Raw genomic sequence first — 23269 nt, forward strand, 5'->3', positions numbered from 1 at the left:
CGTGTTTGTGTGTCTGTGTGCAGGTGTTTGCTCTGGGCACAAACTGCAGTGGTTGTCTAGGTCTGGGGGACACTCAGAGCACCATAGAGCCCAGGCGGATCGACATCTTGTGTGGGAAGAAGATCATCTCTTTGAGCTACGGCACTGGTCCACACGTGGTCATCGCCACTGCAGGTCAGACTAGGCATGGGACAATGACTGGTTTCAAGGTTTACTGCGGTTTGGAAAAGTCAAGGTTTTAAAACTGTTATTTTCTGTTATTCTGATCTTACGGTATATATATCGACTATTTTATTTATGGCAACAGTATCTCAAGCATAAAAAGATGAACTGACAAGGCTCTAAAAACGCATTTAGGTGTTTTGTTTGTTGTGGAGGCACAAGCTGTAAAGTCTCTGCCCTCTTGAATGGGAGTGAGAGCAGTAGCTCATTTGCATTTAAAGAACACACACAAACATGTTTTTAGCTAAAAACTGAGTTATGATGGGCTCTATTTTAATGATCTAGGAGCAAAGTCTAAAACGCAGGGCGCAAAAGCATTTAGGGTGTGTCCCAATCCACTTTTGCTATTTTAAGGACGGGAAAATACGCACTTCACCTCGGTGCATGGTCTAACAGGGTTGAGCTTATTCTCTTAATGAGTTATAGGTCTATTTTGAGAATAAACCAATCAGAGTCTCATCTCCCATTCCCTATAAGAGTCAGTTGCGTCGTTGCATTTGCTATTTACATGGGGACCTTTGTAAGTGGAAAAACTGAACGTTTCACTAGCGAGAAAACAGTTAAACAGAGCATCTGCAGTGCAAGGATAAAGAATGAGCCTCCTTCATTCAGCCTTTACTTTGACTTTCTCTTTTTCTCTTTCGTAGATAAGGAAGCGGTGTTGTACGCACAGACATCCATCAGCCTACATAATTAATTTTGTTTGTTAAGTGCAAAGATTTGTTTCAAAACTATTTCTAAATTCAGTTCTAATACAAACGAATAAATGAACAATAACAAAGAAGTGTGGTCAAACAACTTATATCGAAACACACATGCTGTGCTCCATATGGTCCAAAACCTGACAGGTGGACAAATCTAAGCTTGTTTTTAATAAAACAAATATAAATATGAATATAATAAATAATACTGCTAATAATAATAACATTATACAAAAGCAAATTGTCATGAATAAACTGAAAAAGCCCCCTGAGATGAAGAGGACATGATGGCGATGGTTTTTATATTTATGCAGGCTAGAAAATAATAATTTTTGTAATATTTTAATCCTTTATTTTTCATTTGTAAAGATATTTGTGTATTGCTCTTCATCCTGTGTGTATTAAGCAATGTGTAATCAAGGCGCACAACTACCGCGCTCTGCGCTGGACTTTAGACCTGCTCTCAGCTTATCTATTGAACAGTCTAATTTAGCAACGTGCCAACATTGCGCCTTAACACACCTTTTTTTCTAGACCGAAACACTCATGAGTCCACAAAGTGGAGCAAATGGATTTGCTATTTAAACAACGTGGTTGAAAACATCATAACATCGGGGCAAACACGTCTTGCGACTTATTGCGCCGGGTTTATGATAGGGCCCGATGTGTTGTGAGCTGAAACTTCACAAACACATTCTTGAGAAACCTGGAAGTTATCGTACATCTTGTAAAGAGAGTCAAAGTAGGACACCTACCAGGATTGCTATTAATGTTTCTACTGCTTTTTTTTGTGTTTTGATAACTCAACGTGAGAAATATTTTACATCTGTTGCAACTTATAGTTTTGGAGAAACACATTTTTTCTCCATCTGATTAACGTACAATGCTTCATTTTCCACTGAGGTAAACATTGAGCCACAGCAGATGTCAGATGGTCAGCATTAGGCCTGTGTCTTTGATCAAATCACATGTGGTCATGTTTAAGTTTAGTTTTATTTACTCCGTTTGTTACTTTTGTTTGACACTATTCAGAAGACTTTTTATTCAACAGGGTGTCTGCGGGGACTTAAAAGTTGATAAGTGAGTTCAGAGAAATTTAAGGCCCTTAAAAAGTAGTAATAAATGCTTCTTTACAAGGTGTTAATATTTGTATCAGTATGCTAAAGTTTATCTAAATTTATTCTGCGAATATTGGGATGCTGTGTAGGTTATGAAAATGATCAAATCCTGCTAGGTTTGACACCATGTTGCTTTATTTACTGCAGTAACCAAGGAAGCACTGTTATTCCTGCTGTTCTATAGCGGCCACCTGGTGGATTAGCATTTTTATTCAATATGAGAGTAATGTTTTAGTTTAGGATCATTCATTCATTCATTCATTCATTTTCTTTTCGGCTTAGTCCCTTTATTAATCCAGGGTCGCCACAGCAGAATAATCCAGCATATGTTTTACGCAGCGGATGCCATTCCAGCTGTACACACATACACTACGGACAATTTTACCTGTACTGCATGTCTTTGGACTGTGGGGGAAACCGGAGCACCCGGAGGAAACCCACACGAACGCGGGGATAACATGCAAACTCCACACAGAAATGCCAACTGACCCAGCCGAGGCTCGAACCAGTGACCTTCTTGCTGTGAGGCGACAACGCTAACTACTGCGCCACCGCGTCGCCCTAGTTTAGAATTAGTTTCTAACAATCAGTCTTTAGTAAATGTAAGTTAAATTGTGGCCTATTTGCTTGGTTGAAACATAAAGTGGCGATGAGGTCTTAAAGGGGCTTTATGTAAATTTTTGAGTCTACTAAAGCGTAAAAATACCACGTTTGCAGATGTTTGAGAAACATGCTAAGTGAACATTCTTTTTTATCCGAAAAACAATGCTGAAGTGAGATATTCTGCTCTAAAAATGTGTGTTGCGTGCCAGAATGTCTGTCTTTGTTTTGGTTCTTTTAACTCGGCCAATGCCAGTTTAGCCAATTATATCTTAACACCGCGGTTGTCTTCTTGAAAAACACCGTATTTCAATCATTTACTCAGGAAGGCTCTGAAAATGTGCGTCCACGACCGAAATGCGACTTTCGGTGGGCAGTAGCAGCCTCTAAAATACGACTCAAATTCAGAGTTCCCCATGAGGTTATTAATTAGCAAATAATATAAATATTACGAACGTAAACATTAGGTGTGTGTCCTAACAACATGCTACATGACAAGAATTGCAGTGATAAACAATTTGGATGTTTGAACTAGACGCAGCACGACAGAAATGTAAATACAGCCATTCAGAAGCACAGAATAGTGCGCTCACTGCACTCCAGCGAAATGGTAAGGTTTATAATCTAGTTAATACATATTAAACTGCTCTAACATTATTAAATGTAGATGCTGAATCACTGATATGTGTTGGTTTACAGAGTCACAGCTCTAAAATTCAGTTTCAAATGGTTTATTTTCCAGATTTGAGGTGAACTATCTGCTGCTGCTTTCAGTAGTATGGCAATAAATATAGTGTAAAATGGCATTCAAACTCACATTTAACATTGACTAAAGCATATGAGGTGTCCCTGCGCTGATCATTGTCAGTTTTCTGTTGTTCAGCTGCGAGAATATAAGCTGTTTCTAATATATCAATTTGAGGTGTTGATTTGAACAAAACTCCTTTTAATATGGAAAATACTCCTTCTAGAATGTGCCGTTTTATTTTTTATAACACGTTTTAAATCCATCTTAGATCAGCCTTTAGGCTTGATAGTCAGGCACTCTCCTGTTGGTGTCATCGATTTAACAACCTGCCCTTGCGTGTGTTTTGAACCCGGCGTGCAATACCTAGTTCGACCACTGGGTGTCAAACTTACATACTGCACCTTTAAAATGTATGGTAAAAGGTATTGCATTTCACTCTCTGATTCTTGTATATAACTTGTTCCAGATAAGATGATGATTCTGTGTGTTTTGCGTGTCTGTAGATGGAGAGGTTTATGCCTGGGGTCACAACGGCTACAGTCAACTGGGAAACGGCACCACCAATCACGGCCTGACGCCCGCACTGGTTTCCACCAACCTCATTGGGAAGCGGGTGACGGAGGTTTCCTGCGGTTCTCACCACACCATAGCCCTTACCACAGATGGAGAGGTAAAGGAGATGTTTCATCACTCTAAAATGACAAAATAGATGTTGAACAAAGTGCTTTACACAACTTACCTTGGAAAAAGTTTCTCATGTTTCTTGATCAAAAGACATTGGGGAGTAAACGTGTCTCTACTTGTATTATAGTTCAGGAGGCGCATTTACTAAACAAACTATCTTCTTTGGTCATGAGGAAAATAAGGTTCTTTAAAATTACTAGTTGGAACAGGACTAAAAGGAAGTTTTTCTGCGGAACTTAAAGTACAGTACTTAATAAGAAAAGGACAGAACATTTTAGTAGATTTAGTTTTCTTTCACATTAAAGCAAATTAATCCTGATTTTACTGAACAGGCATAAACAATCATGTTCAACACCACACTAAGCAGATGTTTGTTTTTGTCTCACAATTCCCCTAAAACAGGTTTCAGGTATATTACGGTAGAAGAAGCCCTAATGCATATCCTGAATGAGTTACGGGACTTCTGGGTCTCCTGGAGCAAAATATAAAACATTCAGAGAAAGTGAAAGTCTGATTGTCGATAAAAAAGCTAGACAAAGAGCAAGACAATCTTCCTTAGACCTAATGCCTTCAGTTCAAAGCTCACCACAGTGAAATGATCTTCCCCCATTGATCTAGAGGAGTTAGAACCAAGCGGCAACCTCCCGCTCTCCCTCAGGAAGCCAATACGGAAGTAACTAAAACTGCAATTCATCAGAAATTCCGCTAGTCCTGGCCGCTCCTGGCTCCAAAACAGAGCAAATTTCAATTGAGCCCACTGTTAGAATGGCCAACTTTACAGCAGAAAAAAAGGTGTTTACAGCCTGGTACAAAAAAAGATTTTGGTTCATACAGCTAATATTACCCTTCATGATATGTGAGGGGGGTGAAGTTTTTTATAATTCATCCGTTTCCTTTATATTAAGTTTGCATAATTAGGGGAGTGGCCACTTGAGTGACAGCTAGGTCTCGTTGGTCGCCGTCACGTCACCTCAGCTGATTCCTGCAGTTTAGCCACTGAACTCGGCATATTTATCATATTTCTGTGTTGTTTTATGTGGCTTTACACAGTCAACTGCCTTTCGGACTTGTTTCCTACAATTATTAGATGGCATGGCATGCTGAGTGCACTTAATTGTGCTCACAAACCATTCACGTGGCCTCCGTTTCCCATGTGAGTAAAGTTATATACATAAATACCATCTCTATACATGTATTTGTTTTATTTAAGATCATTTATTGTTTATATTTATATTTAGAGCTGACAGATTGATTAGCTGTAGGCTCTAGAACAGTCATCTGAAGCGTTGTCATACAGTGTTATCCTGGATTTCATCAATGGTCTTACATTAACACAGACTATATCTGAAGTGTTTGGAAGTAATTTGCGTTTTCCTCCTGTTAAAAAACGTCATAATAACAATGTTTAGTGGCTCAATGTATTACAGCAGTGTGTTTTTAAAAGACTAAACACTTTATTGATATAGTATACAAGCTAGCACAAGTGGTCAGAATACAAACGAGTCACAGGTGATAAAGTATTAAGCGTTCTCCCAAAGTAAAGTGTGTCTGAACCAGGTCCAAGCAAAATGCCAGCAGGTGTCTGTAGCTTCGCTTACTCTCCGCCTCTTTGCCCTTGTTTGGTATCCCTCCGTGGGTGTGATGGCGCGCGAACAAAATGGCGACGGTTGGCCGCGCCTACTTGTGGCTTCTTTTGCGCTCTTAAGAAACCTATGGGTGACGTCACGGATACTACGTCCATATATTTGAAAGTCTATGGTTAGAACTGACTAACATGCATGCACACACACACACACACATACATGCATATATATTTATATGCATTCTGTTGCTGCCATGTGATTGGCAGATTAGAAACTTACATTAAAGAGAAGTTAGACAGGTGTATCGTGGCTTTACATATGTACAATCATTGGCCACTTCATTAGATACACCTGTCTGACTCCTCGTTAACACACATTTCTAATCAGCCAATCACATGGCAGCAACTCAATGTATTTAGGCATGTAGACATGGTCAAGACGATCTGCTGCAGTTCAAACCGAGCATCAGAATGGGGAAGAAAGGGGATTTAGGTGACTTTGAACGTGGCATGGTTGTTGGTGCCAGACGGGCTGGTCTGAGTATTTCAGAAACAGCTGATCTACTGAGACTTACACGCACAACCATCTCTAAGGTTTACAGAAAATGGCCCAAAAAAGAGGAAATAACCAGTGCTCGGCAGTTCTGTGGGCGCAAATGCCTTGTTGATGCCGGAGGTATGAGGAGAATGGCCAGACTGGTTCCAGCTATTAGAAAGGCAACAGTAACTCAAATAAGCCCTCGTTACAACCGAGGTCTGCAGAAGAGCATCTCTGAACACACAACACGTCCAACCTTGAGGCGGATGGGCCCTTATAAAAGTGATTTTTGCATAATAGTTGCCCTTTAATGATTTTAGCATTGATCTCTTGTTCTCTCTCGTGTGCAGGTATACGCCTGGGGCTACAACAACTCGGGTCAGGTGGGCTCTGGATCCACAGCCAATCAGCCCACTCCTCGGCGGGTCAGCAGCTGCCTGCAGAACAAGGTGGTGGTGAACATCGCCTGCGGACAGCTCTGCTCTATGGCCGTCCTGGACAATGGAGAGGTGTGTTTTCATTAAAGGATATGGTTCGCCCAAAAATGAAAAGTCTGTGATTTATTTCAGCAAAAGAGACAGGGTATTTTTACATGTTTCGAACTTTCAATGAAGGCAATTATGTTATCAGTTTTATTAAAACATGCATACAGTAAAGATGACGGTCATATAAACATGCGGCTACATGATTCAGGCACAAGCCGATACGGCTAATAGCTACTCTGACTGACAGTGTTTACACAATGGCACAGCGCGTGCTAATAGAAGTACGGCTCTTTTCCTGGTGACGTAGAGCCGATCCATGAATGACAGCACATTATGTTAGCAGACCAATCAGAGCCTCTTGAGGGCGGGTCTTTCGGAGGATCTAGGAAAACGACAGTTGTTTTCATGTTAGCTGAGTAGCTTTATATAATTAACCTTAGATATATAAAAGAATAACGTGATTTGATTTTTTACAAATAAAGCATGAAAACACATTGCTTTGCTTTTTAGAAACACAACCAAGTCTTTAAAATAGACTCTGGACCAAAAAAACACTGAAAATATTTGTAAAAGAGTTCAAATTTCAGTAATCATTTTTACTTAAGCTGTTTGTAACAGGGCATGATCGAATGTATTTGATTTATTGTGTGTTTTATTTTGTGATGAAGCGAGCATGCTTGGCTCAGGACATGTTTGGCTGCTGTTTGGGCATGATCTATTACTCAATGCTTCGATATGTGGCAGGTGTTGATTGTGTCTTTCAGCCATCAGGTTCATTTTGTGCCTACTCATGAGGCACCTTGAGAACACTTGCAAATGTTCTCAAGGTACAGTTTTAAAAACTTTTTGACAGCTTTGGAGCTGTTTGATTTGATTGACAAAAAAATAATTGTCAATCAAAGTGTGATTGTAAAAACAATTGGAAAAAAAAGGCTGGTTATATTCACATACTGCTGCCAAACAACTGTGTTTAAACCCCTTACAAAAGTGATTTGTTTGCAAAATGGGTCCCCTTTAAAACAAGATAAGCATGTCTGAGTTCTGAATTTTTCAGTTGTAATCTGTTAATAAACATTTTTATAATGTCACATATGCCTTTGGCTTTGAATTTACCTGAATATTGCACACGAGACAACACCGGAATATAAGAGGAATATCTTAGCCTAGTCAAAATATACCAGCAACTTGTATAGCACTTTCACGATAATTATTATGACAATTGTTCCAAAGCACTTTTACTAAAAGTGCACATTATAAAATAGAGATACATCTAAAATAAAGCTATCAAGCATACTGCAATAACATTTTGTTTAAAATGTTCACAAGAAAATAGAAACAATGCAGTTTTCATCCAGGCTGTGGTACACTGGACCGGCTCTATACCCTCACCAGGGTGCTCGAGGGTTCATGGGAGTATGCCCAACCAGTCCACATGTGTTTTGTGGATTTGAGAAGGCATTCGACCGGGAGTATGGGCTCAGAGGCGCTCTGTTAAAGGCTGTCTCGTCCCTGTATGAACAGAGTAGGAGTTTGGTTCGCAATAAGTCAGGCTTGTTTCCAGTGCATGTTGGGCTCCGGCAGGGCTGCCCTTTGTCACCATTTCTGTTCATAATTTTTATGGACAGAATTTCAAAGCGCAGCCTTGGGCTGGAGGGTGTGCAGTTCGGTGACCACAGGATTTCATCTCTGTCATTCGCAGATGATGTTGTTCTGTTGGCTTCATCCAACATGGACCTTCAGCATGCACTGGGGTGGTTTGCTGCAGAGTTTGACGTGGCTGGGATGAAAATCAGCAACTTCAAGTCAGAGGCTATGGTGCTCCACCGGAAAAAGGTGGTTTGCCATCTCCAGGTTGAAGGAAAGTTCTTACCCCTGGTGGAGGAGTTTAAGTATCTTGGGGTTTTGTTTGTTGTTCGAGTAAAGGAAGGATGGAACGTGAGATTGACCGGTGGATTGGTGCAGCGGCTGCAGTAATGCAGTCGATGTACCGGTCTGTTGTGGTAAAGAAAGACCTGAGCCAAAAGGCAAAGCTCTCGATTTACCGGTCAATCTACGTTCCTACTCTCACCTATGCTCATGAGCTTTGGGTCATGACCGAACGGACAAGATCTTAGATACAAGTGGCTGAAATGAGTTTCCTTTCACAGGGTGGCAGGGCGCACTCTTGTAGATAGGGTGAGGAACTCTGTCACCCTGGAGGAGCTCGGAGTAGAGCTGCTGCTCCTTCACATTGAGAGAAGTCAGCTGAGGTGGCTCAGGCATCTGTTTCGGGTGCCTCCTGGACGCCTTCCTAGGGAATGTCCCACCGGGAGAAGGGCCTTAGGGATGACCCAGGACAAGCTGGACGGACTATGTCATTCAGCTGGACTGGGAACGCCTCGGGATCCCCCTGGAGGAGCTAGAGGAAGTATATGGGGAGAGGGAAGTCTGGGGTTCTCTCTTAAGACTGCTGCCTCCCGCTTTTCCGGGGTCGGGTCGTAATGAAAATGAATGAATGAATGAATGAGTAATAAAATAGACATCACTGTAATATAATATACTTTTTTCTCTCAATATACAGACATACGGCTGGGGTTATAACTGCAATGGGCAGCTCGGTTTGGGCAACAACGGCAATCAGCAAACCCCTTGCCGGATCGCCGCCTTACAGGGAATCAACATCATACAGGTGACCAAAGAGGACTTCTGAGATTGAAGGGTTTTCTGGGATTAAGTGGTAGCGAACAGTTGTATCCGCATTGCAAAATGCAGAGCCTTTTCCCCATACGACTTGCAGTATGAAATTCCATTAAAACTACCCTCTTTCAGCACTTCATACTTTCATCCAATATCTTGTTTGTCACGGGGGCATGCATGAAATATTCCTGAATGAAAGTGAAAGTGCCAAACTGCAGTTAAAGTCAACAAATTAAAAATGGAACGCCCGAAATTACATGAAGCTCTGGAGGAAACTTGGAGAGCGTGATGATGCAATTCACAATCGAATAATGTGCTAAACATGTCAAACGAGATCACGAAAGGAACATTCAAAAAGCAACTCATGTAAACAACGCAATCATATTATTCACTTATTCAGATTAAGGCACATAATTCCATTACTGATGTCCATGTAAACGTAGTTACTAACTCAAAACAATAAGTAATGCAGGGAAATGTAGTTTAATTTAATGTTGTTTATATGCTGGAAGTGTAATAGTAAAGAAAGAAAATCAGTCATGATTCAGGAAGTTTGCAGTGAAAAATGGCTTTAAATAGCTTGGTTATCTTTATGTACAATTGTCATAAAGATTACATAATAAAACGACATAAAAAATGAAACAAAATGAGTAGTGCATTGAATAGGAACCCTATAACTTGCACAGTATCTTTCAAAACTTTTATCATTTGGCTGTACTCATTAATTAAAACATCAGTAGCATGGATGGGCAATTGTATGAATATTTAGACTAAAATAGATGAATATTTTAAGGATTTTACTTAGTAATTACTGAGGATAATGCAAAACAACACTGTTAGTGGTATAATAATAAAAATTATTATATTTGTGATTATTGTCATAATAATAATGATTAATATTATTATTATTATTATTACCATTTTTAATTATATTATTATTAATATATGTGTGTGAATTAGATTTTATAGCTAAATGTTGTACTGTTTTAATTGTTTTGCCGATTATTTTATAGTCCCATTTTATTCAGTTCAATTCATCTTTATTTTTATAGCGCTTTTACAGTGTAGATTGTGTCAAAGCAGCTTAACATAGAAGATCTAGTAAACTGAAACAGAGTCAGTTCAGTTTAGTTCAGTTCAGTGTGGATTTATTTTCACTGCTGAAAGTCCAAACACTGAAGAGCAAATCCATTGATGCGCAGCTCAACAATTCCCAATCCAATCAAGCCAGTGGCGACAGTGGCGAGGAACAAACTTCACCAATTGATGTAAGTGAAGGAAAAAACCTTGAGAAAAACCTGGCTCAATTTGGCGCGACCATTTTCCTTGGGCCAAACTTTTTTTTTGCAGAGCTGCAGCCTAGGCGCTGGATGCTGGAGACATCCATCATGCAGAAGCTGAACGTGTGAGTTAGTCATTGGCGGGTGTTCAGGCTAGCCTGCGGAATCAATGTGGAGACTCGTCTGTCCCTGGGGTCTTTCTGGAATCAATCTTATGCTCTCCACTCCTTTATGAACATAATACCATCTGTTCAGGATACGGCCTTGTCCAGGATTATGGAGACCTCTAGGAGTCTTCTATGGTTGGAATCATCTCTTCATAGGTCGCAATCTCTAGAAGCCTCGGGATGAGTATCCCCAAGTGGAAGTAAGGAACATAGCTAATAAATCATCTTATTTTAGTTAGAAGACACATCGTTTGTCTTTTTTTATTATCCAAAGGCTCAAACAAAAGAGAACAGAGTCGTATAAAATATTAGAGTGATAAAATCCTGTAGAAGCTCCACCATTTGTGGTAAATTATCATACCGCCAATACCAGCTGTCTTGAAACGGAATTCATCCGCCCTTTTTCAGCCACACGAGCATTCATCTCTATTACCACACACTATTGTAAACATTCACATGCATCAACCAAAGATGACAGGTGCTCCAGTAAATCATGTGTTTTTCTCTCAGTCCTGAAGTGTGTTTGTGTCTGCAGGTGGCGTGTGGATACGCTCACACACTGGCTCTCACAGACGAGGGATTTGTTTACTCTTGGGGAGCGAACTCTTATGGGCAGCTGGGCACAGGCAATAAGAGCAACCAGGCGGTGCCCACCCTCATCAACATGGACAAGGAGAGGTGAGGCCTTTCTGAAAACTTTAATGCTGCCAACTGATGATCAACAGTTAAAATTACACATTTTAACTATTCCCATCTGGGAAAACCAAAAACAATCAAGAACTCTTGAATCAAATATGTGATTATAATACAAGTCAATGGGGCAAAATCAGCCCCCAACATAACAAAAGGGTAGTCAATTTACACAGAAGGGTCATCCCTGTGTTTCGTGTGGTAACAGCAGCTTGTGGTCTCCTGCAGGATGGTGGAGGTTGCTGCATGTCACACCAGTCACACATCAGCAGCCAAAACTCAGAGCGGTCAGGTGCTGATGTGGGGTCAGTGTCGCGGTCAGGCTGTGGCGTACCCTCACCTCACCCACTTCACCAGCACCGACGATGTCTTCGCCTGCTTCGCCACACCAGCCGTCACCTGGCACCTGCTGTCTGTGGGTAAGAGACACCATCCAGGCTAACTACCCTGGACGAGGCATTATACTTCCTAATCTTTACTCAGGGTGTTCGCAGATACTTAAAAAGCCTCAAATTTAAGTGTAAAAATATATAAATAATAAATAAATAGTGTAAAAATTAGGCCTTAAATAGTCTTTAAAATGTCTGTGTTTCAGAGGTAATGCTGCATGATTAATCAGATCGCAATCGCAATGTCAGGCTGGTGCGGTTATATCAGGGGTGTCCAAAATCTGTCCTGGAGGGCCGTTGTCCTGCATAGTCTAGCTCCAACTTTCTTCAACACACCTCCTTGAAAGTTTCTAGTATACCTAGAAAGAGCTTGACTAGCTGGTTCAGGTGTGTTTAATTGGGGTTGGAACTAAAATATGCCGTACACTGGCCCTCTAGGACCGAGTTTGGACACCCCTGGGTTATATGATGGGAAAATGTTAGGACTATTCGTTCTTTAGGGCAGAGCTATCAGTCCTTTAGGGCGGGGCTGTCAGTTGTTTAGGGTAGGGCTATTAGTTTAGGATGGGGCTATCAGTCCTTTAGGGCAGGGCTGTCAGTTGTTTAGGGCGGGGCTATTAGTTTAGGATGGGGCTATCAGTCCTTTAGGGCGGGGCTGTCAGTTGTTTAGGGCGGGGCTATTAGTTTAGGATGGGGCTATCAGTCCTTTAGGGCAGGGCTATCAGTCCTTTAAGGCAGGGCTGTCCAGGGCTTTCAGTTCTTTAGGGCGGGGCTATTAGTTATTTAGGGTGGGGCTATCAGTCCTTTATGGTCGGAGCTATCAGTTCTTTAGGACGAGGCTTTCAGTTATTTAGGGCGAGGCTATCAGTTCTTTAGGGCGGAGCTATCAGTTCTTTAGGGCAGGGCTATCAGTTCTTTAGGACGAGGCTTTCAGTTATTTAGGGCAAGGCTATCAGTTATTTAGGGCGGGGCTATCAGTTATTTAGGACGAGGCTTTCAGTTGTTTAGGGCGTGGCTATCAGTTCTTTAGGGCGGGGCTATCAGTTATTTAGGGCAGGGCTATCAGTTATTTAGGACGAGGCTTTCAGTTGTTTAGGGCGTGGCTATCAGTTCTTTAGGGCGGGGCTATTCGTCCTTTCGGGTGGGGCTATTAGTCCTTTAGGGCGAGGCTTCCAGTTTTTTAGGGGTAGGGCTATCAATGCATGTTTTGTTTCTGCCCTGCCTACATAGGAGGCAGTGGTTCAAATAAATATGCTACCGTCTGTAAAATATAGCTGACTGAAGAACTGTTTTGACCAAAGACACCCTGACCGTTACATGTGTTCTGCTGTTGAGTAGAGAACCACTGTCATCATATCTCTTATATTTCCAGTACATTTTATTTGATTTAATACTTTTAAGCAAAAGAAATCAGAAAGCAATTTGCCTCAACAGGCAGTTCTCAGCATGTCAGGGCTGTTTTAGCTCAGTTCAGTGTACTGCTGGTCTAACGTGAGCACTGATACAATGAAAAGATCATTTATACTTCTTGAAATTGGCTCACTAGTCTTAATGACTGTCAGGCACATCCAGAAATAAGCTTTAATTCAGTTAGCTTGTAGATCTGTGCAGACTCATACCGCAAACTGTTTTGATTTGCCTAACTGGCTCATCCGGTTTACGTAAAAAAACATTTATAAATATTGTATCGTTCAATAATTCTGATATCATTAGCTGATTTTAACTCATTTTAGATGACACATTACTGTAAGATGCCATAACGAGGGACAAACACATGAAATACATTGGAAAAACTACAACGAAAAAAGAGAATCACTTAATTAAAGCTTAAATTAAGTGAACGCAGCTCGACTACTGTTTTTTTTTACTTGCTTATTTGTTTCTTTGTTATGTATGGGGCTCTGCATATTACTAAACCTTTTTATTATTTATTATTACTTCACTATTAACTCAAGCAGAAATTGATTGAGTTATGAGTTGCAATTAAACTAATGAAAAGAATTTATTAGAATAATTTATATTTTTATTATTATGATTCAGACTTTGTTATTCTCCCATGTTTGTATGTAGTGTCTATGACAACTTGGTTTTACCTGCCAAGTCATACGTGTAATACAAACACATATGACAAACACAAGTCAAACTTGTAATACAACTTTAAATTACATGTTTAAAGTGTTGTTTTTCTCATTTTTCCCATAAATGACTGCTAAGTATTGGTCATTACAGATATGCTGTTTCTATTACACACACACACACCACATACACTACCTGACAAAAGTCTTGTTGTCAATTCCAGTTGTAAGCTCAACAAATAATAACTTGACTTCTAGTTGATTATTTGGAAAAGTGGCAGAAGTTGGATTTTTCTGATGAACCATTTATTGAACTGCATCTCAATCATCACAAATACTGCAGAAGACCTACTGGAACCCACATGGACCCAAGATTCTCATAGAAATCAGTCAAGTTTGGTAAAGGAAAAATCATGGTTTGGGGTTACATTCAGTATGGGGGCGTGCGAGAGATCTGCAGAGTGGATGATCAACATCAACAGCCTGAGGTATCAAGACATTCGTGCTGCACATTACATTACAAACCACTGGAGAAGGACAATTCTCCAGCAGGATATAGTTCCTTCTCATACTTTAGCCAAAGTCAAGGTGCTCCAGGATTGGCCAGCCCAGTCACCAAACATGAACATTATTGAGTATGTTTGGGGTAAGATGAAGGAGACATTGAAGACGAATCTAAAGAATCTTGATGAACTCTGCGATTATCTGACATTTTTTCTGTTAAGTTGACAAGACCTCTGTCTTGGCAAAGTCAGACCTTACTGTCCTAATTAAATAATTAAAAATCAGGGCATGATCATATTTTATTTTGGTAAAATAAGCGTCATCTTGAGGCTTTTGCCTTTCATATTAGCAACTTCTGATACCAAATGATCCCTTGGACGTTGAGTTATTATTTGTTATTCCTAAAACTTGGATGGGCGACAGGACTATTGTCAGCTAGTATCTACTTTTTAGCCGATGTATATTCCAAGTAGCAAGTTATTACTTCTACTGCTTGAACTCCAAAAAAATGACCTAAGCTGCTTGTTCGAACTACTTATTAAATAGGAGTTGATTGAACCTACACTTTAGTTTAACTTAGTGAAGTTTCGTAAACTAATTTCGAGAGGAGCACGTGATATGATTGACCGCAGCTGGTCTCTCATCTACAATCATTAGTTAGCCAATCAGATTAATCCAAACTCACTGTAAGTAGCCAAGCTAAAATCACTCCCTTATCTTTGTTTTACAAAGAAACCCCCCATCCACCCTTTCTTTCTTTCTTTCTTTCTTTCTTTCTTTCTTTCTTTCTTTCTTTCTTTCTTTCTTTCTTTCCTTCTTTCTTTCTTTCTTTCTTTCTTTCTTTAACAAGGGGAGCTCTTGAGAACTACCTGATCTCGTACTCCCCTTACATCAGTGGTCACCAAGCTTGTTCCTGGAGGGCTGGCGTCCTGCAGATTTTAGCTCCAACTTTAATCAAACACACCTGAACAAGCTAATCAAGGTCTTGCTAGGTATACTTGAAACATCCAGGCTGGTGTGTTGAGACAAGTTGGAGCTAAACCCTGCAGGGACACCGGCCCTCCAGGACCGAGATTGGTGACTCCTGCCTTACATGCTTAGACCAGGCGGGAGCCATTGGGCTCAATTATTTCCGAGCTCAGGGTTCTCTCCCGGGACAGCATGCCAAACATTTGTCAAACAATATCCAAGTATGAACTCTTGAAATAGTTTTATGTTCAATCCACTTAAAATTGTAAAAACAATAGAGCTAACTTTCTAGAAGGAATTGTGTGGAACCCTGCAGGTTTTTACCGTGTGGTGCAATAAAAAAAACACACCCGGTTTAAACATTGATCTATTATTTTCTGACTTTGTTTGGCTCGTTAGATGGAGACGACTATCTGACTGTTGCCCAGTCGCTAAAGCGAGAGTTCGACAGCCCTGACATCTCTGACCTCAAGTTCCTGGTTGACGGGAAGTGTATCCACGTGCATAAAGCCCTTCTTAAAATCAGGTAAACTGATACCTTCAGTCGAGCAACACGAGCTCTAAAAGCATTCTGCACTCTTAATTGCTTTGGTAATGGAGTATAAGGGATTTGGGATTTGATCCAGCTTCCTGGTGTACCTGAGATAGCATCAAGTTTAAAAAGAACCTCAGTTATGCAAAGAACACCTGAACATAGGATCGGTGTTTTCCCCTCCAGAGTCTTTATCGAATAGGTTCAATTCAAGAAGCTGCACTTTGTTGACTTTAACATGTACAGACACTTGCTTGATTGTGTATGCATGCACGGTTGCATACGTGCCACTCATTGTGTTTCTACTATCACCAGTTAACATTTTAAGCATATCTCCTTTATCTGAACCGAGCAGTTCAGTGCTGAAAGGTGTTTTTATTTGCTCCTGGCCGAGCTGCATGTACAGGCAAGACACTGAAGAGGAAGCTTTAAAAAATACACAAGCAGAAATAATAATGCATTGCACCCAAGCGGCAACCTCCCGCTCTCCCTCAGGAAGCCAATATGGAAGTAACTAAAACTGCAATTCATCCGAAATTCCGCTAGTCCTGGCCGTTCCTGGCTCCAAAACAGAGCAAATTTCAATTGAGCCCACTGTTAGAATGGCCAACTTTACAGCAGAAAAAAAGGTGTTTACAGCCTGGTACAAAAAAAAGATTTTAGTTATCACAGCTAATATTACCCTTCATGACAACTGTGAGGGGGGGTGAAGTTTTTTATAACTCATCCGTTTCCTTTATATTAAGTTTGCATAATTAAGGGCGTGGCCACTTGAGTGACAGCTAGGTCTCGTTTGTCGCTGTCACGTCACCTCAGCTGAATCCTGCAGATTAGCCACTGAACTCGGCATATTTATCGTATTTCTGTGTTGTTTTATGTGGTTTTACACAGTCAACTGCCTTTTGGACTTGTTTCCTACAATTATTAGATGGCATGGCATGCTGAGTGCACTTAATTGTGCTCACAAACCATTCACGTGGCCTCCATTTCCCATGTGAGTAAAGTTTATATGCTTATATACCATCTCTATACATGTATTTGTTTTATTTAAGATCATTTATCGTTTATATTTATATTTAGAGCTGACAGATTGATTAGCTGTAGGCTCTAGAACAGTCGTCTGAAGCGTTGTCATACAGTGTTATGCTGGATTTCATCAATAGTCTTACATTAACACAGACTATATCTGAAGTGTTTGGAAGTAATTCGCGTTTTCTTCCTGTTGAAAAACGTCATAAGAATAATGTTCAGTGGCTCTGTGTATTACAGCAGTGTTTTTACAAGTCTAAACACTTTATTGATATAGTATACGACCAAGCACAAGTGGTCAGAATACAAACGGGTCACAGGTGATAAAGTATTAAGCGTTCTCCCAAAGTAAAGTGTATCTGAACCAGGTCCAAGCTAAATGCCAGCAGGTGTCTGTAGCTCCGCCCACTCTCCGCCTTTTTGCCCTTGTTTGGTATCCCGCCGTGGGTGTGATGACGTGCGAACAAATTGGCGACGGTTGGCCGCACCTACTTGTGGCTTCTTTTGCGCTCTTTAGAAACCTATGGGTGACGTCACGGATACTACGTCCATATATTTTCTATGATTGCACCACATTATGCCACAGCCATATCACCCTGCAGCCCAAGACTGGTTACTCACTGAAGCTAAGCAGGGCTGAGCCTGGTCAGTACCTGGATGGGAGACCACATAGGACTAGGTTGCTGTTGGAAGTAATGTGAGTGAGGCTAGCAAAGGGCGCTCAACCTGTGGTCTGTGTGAGTCTTAATGCCCCAGTAAAGTGAAGGGGACACTATACTGTCAGTGGGAGCCGTCTTTCAGGTGGAACGTTAAACTGAGGTTCTGACTCTCTGTGGTCATTAAAAATCCTATGGTACTTCTCGTAAAGAGCAGGGGAGTAACCCTGGTGCCCTCCGGTAATCCATCATGGCCTCCCAATCATCCCCATTGACCGAATTGGCTTGATTACTCTCCACTTCACCAATAGCTGTTGTGTGGTGAGCTGACTGGCACCGTTGTCCTGTGGCTGCCGTCGCATCATTCAAGTGGATGTAAAGCGCTTTGAGTGTATGACCGTACATGATAAATGTGCTATACACCGGTGCTATATACAGATTGCCGGCAGCTAGCTCTCTGCAACTCTCACATGGTCGCCCACTGAAGCTAAGCAGGGCTGTGCCCGGTCAGTACCTGGATGGGAGACCACGTAAGAAAGCTAAGTGGCTGCCGGAAGTGGTGTTAGTGAGGCCAGCAGGGGGCGCCTGACCTGTGGTCTATGTGGGTGCTAATGCTCCAGTATAATGACAGGGACTCTATACTGCTCAGTGAGCGCCGCCCTTCAGATGAGACGTTAAACCGAGGTCTTGACTCTCTGTGGTCGTTAAAAATCCCAGGATGTCCTTTGAAAAAGAGTAGGGGTCCAGGTCTGCCCACTAGCCTATATATATATATTTAAGCTGCACAATTAATCGTTAAACGATCGCGCTCTCGATTCGACCCCCTAGGCGATCTTAATCCAGCATTTCTACAATTCTGTCAATCATATTTTCAAGTTCAGGAGAGAAGAAGAGGCGGCTGCACGAGTCTTTTCATTGTTTCACACACGTTGCTCAGTGACATTGACACCTCCAAATGATGTTGAATGAGTCACATAATGTATTTATAAGTTATAATTCACCTAAAAATGTCATTTTTGTCTTAATATAATGATGTTTTTGCGATCGGGAAATCACACATGACGAGCTGCTGACTGTCAGCTGTTATCACAGAGAGGGCGCGCGCGTGCTCTACTTAATGATAGACGAGGGCGCGTCTACTTTAGTGAACAGAACCTGCATATGTTGCGAGTAACAGGTAATACAGTTGCAAATAATATTCAGTTTGTGGCACAGAGTGATCGTTTGGGAGCCGTGCGTGAAGTATGAACAAGCACTCACTTAGCAGTCAAAATGAAACCGAAAGTGTGCACTTCATTTAAATGATCATATCACATTTTAGAGTTATGATTATGACAAGCGTTTGATATGTTTTCTCTTTCATAGCGAACACACAGTTATGCATGAAAATAAATGTTTACAATGTCAGTATAACTACTCTAGCCTATATATTCTTGAATATAATCTGAAAATGGCAAATGTCTGATTTCACCAGTGAATAAATTTGTCTAATATGACAGATTGCAGGCATATATCTCAAACATAATAATTCAACATCAGAATTATTATAAGTGGAATATAATTATTTATAGAAACCAGTTCACATAATACACATAATATTATTATCGATGTTGTGTCATATGTTTGTTTTTACCATACCTTTATTTTACATATACCAAATCGTGAGAAAATCATGAACTTTAATTTGAGCAAAAAAATCGCGATTCTCACTTTAGCTAGAATCGTGCAGCTCTAATATATATATATATATATATATATATATATATATATATATATATATATATATGTGTGTGTGTGTGTGTGTGTGTGTTTAAATTTCAGTATCATATAAAGAGCTTTTAAAGTGCAAGTGACAAAACGGAAGTGTGCACTTAAAGGGTTAGTTCCCACTAAATTGAAAATTCATAATTTTTATCATTGATCATTTACTCACCTTTCACCTGTTCTCAACATATTTGAGATTTTTCATCTGTTGAACGCAAAAGAAGATGTTTTGAAAAATGCTGGAATCACCCATTGAATCCTTAGTAATGTAATGGAAGTCAGTTGGTGCCAGCATTCTTCAAAATATCTTCTTTTGCGTTAAACAGAAAAAAAACTCATATTTTTGGCTTAACGTTCCCTTCAATTATTAAAGAGAACGATACCACAAATTGGTGTGGATGCTAATGTTATTATAGTTCCCTTTATAGTGATGATTCTTCACATGAACAGGTTTTAAATGTTATTAAACAACCCAACAGATATTAGTGTGCTCTAAAAGCAAACACACAACTTGCATTTGTGTTCATAAACACAAAAGAAATATAATATTGTGCTTGTGTTAATAGGTGTGAGCATTTCCGAGCACTGCTGAATGAAACCGACGAAGAGACCATTGAGATTCATCAGTTCTCTTATCTGGTGTATCGTGCGTTCCTGGAGTACCTGTATACTGATACGATCAACCTCCCCCCTGAAGATGCAATCGGTATACAATCCCATTCATTCTAGAAGTGCTAAAGCAAAGATCAATAGTCATATATATTTTTTATAACTGCACTGAATATGTCATAAATATATAAGGTATTTGAAATCCAGCATGTCACATTCCACATCCACCCACCTCCAAAATTAACAAAAATCTGATTCAGACATGCTAATCAGCTCACATACAGGTTTTCACATACTATAAAGTAGGGAAGTATATGTTTTTGTGATGCAGCCTTGGTGAACAGTGGAGAAGACTGGTAAACCTTGGTCAGTGCTAGAAGGGATACAGCTGCAGCCGGAAGTTAATGAGTATTATTTATACTATCTAATTACCCATTAAATTGTATTTTATTAATGTCAAACCCTCCCCAAACCCAAATCTACCCCTCACAGTAATGTAAAACAGTAATTATAACTTTAAATTATAAGTATTTAGACTGGAAATATTTACATTATTTATTAAATTAACGATTAAATTGTATTTTATTAACGTCCACCCTACCCTAACCCTCAGTAATGTAAAAACAGTAATTATAACTTTAAATTATAAATATTTAAACTGAAAATATTTACATTATTTACTAAATTACCAATTAAATTGTATTTTATTAACGTCAACCATACCCCAACCCTCAGTAATGTAAAAACAGTCATTAAAATGAGTAGTATTTATTAAATTACCCACTAAATTGTATTTTATTAATGTCCACCCTACCCCAACTCTCACAGTAATGTAAAAACAGTAATTGTAATGAGTAGTATTTATTAAATTACCCACTAAATTGTATTTTATTAATGTCAACCCCTACCCAAACCCAAACCCAAACCTACCCCTCACTGTAATGATAAAATAGTAATTATAACTTTAAATTATAGGTATTTAAACTGGAAATATTTACATTATTTATTAAATTACCGATTAAATTGTATTTTATTAACGTCCACCCTACCCCAACTCTCACAGTAATGTAAAAACAGTAATTATAATGAGTAGTATTTATTAAATTACCCATTAAATTGTATTTTATTAATGTCAACTCCTACCCAAACCCAAACCTACCCTTTACAGTAATGATAAAAACAGTAATTCTAACTTTAAATTATAAGTATTTAAACTGGAAATGTTTACATTATTTATTAAATTACCGATTAAATTGTATTTTATTAACGTCCACCCTACCCCAACTCTCACAGTAATGTAAAAACAGTAATTATAATGAGTAGTATTTATTAAATTACCCATTAAATTGTATTTTATTAATGTCAACTCCTACCCAAACCCAAACCTACCCTTTACAGTAATGATAAAAACAGTAATTCTAACTTTAAATTATAAGTATTTAAACTGGAAATGTTTACATTATTTATTAAATTACCGATATAAATTGTATTTTATTAACGTCCACCCTACCCCAACTCTCACAGTAATGTAAAAACAGTAATTCTAACATGAATTATTTCTATTATTTATTAAATTACCCATTAAATTGTATATTATTAACGTCTTCCCCTTTCCCAACCCTTACAATAATGTAAAAACAGTAATTATAATGAGTATTGTTTATTAAATTATCCATTAAATTGTATTTTAATAACATCTACCCCTTGTCCAACCCTCACAGTAATCTCAATATCATAAATAATATTTATTATTATTGAACTGTGTCAAATGATGCTTTATTTATGCGAGTATCTGCAGCTGTATCCCTTTTAATAATTAAGACCGTAAGCCTTCATGGCCAATAACACAATGGCCAATCAGCAGTGTTTAAAAATGTGCTTAAATATTAGCAGGAAATGGATATTTTTTTAATTTCTGCACCATTTTTAGCGAAACAACAGTTACATTAGCGTAGAATATGTGTTTTGAAAAGTGTGATTGATGCTGTTTGGTGTTTATGATTCTGGTGGTGGTTTGTCTTGTGAAGGTCTGCTGGATTTGGCCACATATTATCGTGAGAGTCGTCTGAAAAGACTGTGTCAGGAGACCATCAAGAGAGGAATCACAGAGGAGAATGCTATAACACTGCTGTCAGCGGCGGTCAAGTATGAAGCACGGGTGAGAGCACTTAAACTACACATTTATCACTCTATAATACAGGTTATGTACTGGTCCTGTTCCAAATGTAGCAAGTGTACCAAATTCCTGTTTGATGGAAATACAAAACAAAAACAAACTGGTGAAGTACACAAGACAGATGTACGAAGAAAAAAAATTGTTAAAATGTTTTGTGTAAATAAAATGGTATTGGAATTTTGAGAAAAAATAAAATAAAAGTTTAATATAAATTGTGCTGTAACTGTTTAGGAAACACAAATAATAGATGATCTATATGTTACTTCTGTTACTGCTCTGTTATTAAAAACTATAATATGAGGAAAATGCACAACATTCATTTATAGACATGCCATGTGGTGTCTGGTTTGAGGTTAGCATCTTGAGTTAAAAAGCACAAAATTGTGGATAATGTCAACTCTGTTACTGTTACTTAATGGAGTCGACCGAACTGAAGTCGACTGAAACAGGGTTGACGGTAACAGGGTCACAGTGTTAACCCTAACAGTAACAGAATCGACCGTAACAGTAAAGGAGTCGACCGTAACAGTAACGGAATCGATAGTAGTGGAGTCGACCGTAACATGAAACGGAGTCGACAGAAACGGTAATGGAGTCGACCTTAACAGTAAAGGAGTCGACCACAACGGTAATGGAGTGAACTGTAACAGAGTAGTCAGTATTGAGTCGACCAAACCGGTAAAGGAGTCGACCGCAACGGTAACGGAGTGAACCGTAACTGTAACAGAGTCGACAGTAATAGAGTTGACCAAAACGGTAAAGGAGTCGATCGTAACGGTGTCAGCCGAAATAGTAACGCAGTAAACCATAATCGTAACAGAGTCGACCGTAACAGTAAAAGAGTCAACCAAAACATTAACGAGTCGACCGTAACAGTAACAGAGTCAACCAAAACATTAACGGATTCGACCGTAACAGTAACAGAGTAACCCGAAACATTAACGGAGTTGACCGTAACAGAGTCGACCGTAACAGTAACAGAGTCGACCGAAACATTAATGGAGTCGACCAAAATGGAGTTGACCATAAAGGAGTCGACCATAACATTAATAGAGTTGACTGTAACATTAATGGA

General features: G+C 39.5%; 1 protein-coding gene and 1 long non-coding RNA gene across 23 annotated transcripts in view; both read left to right on the top strand.

The window, feature by feature from the left end:
* The window catches only part of LOC147833556 (uncharacterized), a 486957-nt gene that overhangs the window by 356155 nt on the left and 107533 nt on the right, over nucleotides 1-23269 (top strand). The window lies entirely within an intron of this gene.
* The window catches only part of rcbtb2 (regulator of chromosome condensation (RCC1) and BTB (POZ) domain containing protein 2), an 824162-nt gene that overhangs the window by 8546 nt on the left and 792347 nt on the right, over nucleotides 1-23269 (top strand). For 20 of the 22 annotated variants that reach the window (XM_087283557.1, XM_087283556.1, XM_087283558.1 and 17 more), the window contains exons 3-11: nucleotides 24-174; nucleotides 3893-4059; nucleotides 6544-6702; nucleotides 9239-9346; nucleotides 11337-11479; nucleotides 11720-11910; nucleotides 15828-15954; nucleotides 19976-20115; nucleotides 22046-22176. In XM_087283557.1, coding sequence (XP_087139683.1) covers nucleotides 24-174; nucleotides 3893-4059; nucleotides 6544-6702; nucleotides 9239-9346; nucleotides 11337-11479; nucleotides 11720-11910; nucleotides 15828-15954; nucleotides 19976-20115; nucleotides 22046-22176 — 1317 coding nt within the window. Of the gene's footprint in view, nucleotides 1-23; nucleotides 175-3892; nucleotides 4060-6543; nucleotides 6703-9238; nucleotides 9347-11336; nucleotides 11480-11719; nucleotides 11911-15827; nucleotides 18425-19975; nucleotides 20116-22045; nucleotides 22177-23269 lie in introns of all 22 variants that reach the window. The other 2 variants (XM_087283562.1, XM_087283560.1) reach the window with 2 other exon arrangements.

Source organism: Danio rerio, chromosome 15, assembly GCF_052040795.2.
Source record: "Danio rerio strain M-AB ecotype USA chromosome 15, GRCz13ab, whole genome shotgun sequence".
NCBI classification, from domain to species: Eukaryota; Metazoa; Chordata; class Actinopteri; order Cypriniformes; family Danionidae; genus Danio; species Danio rerio.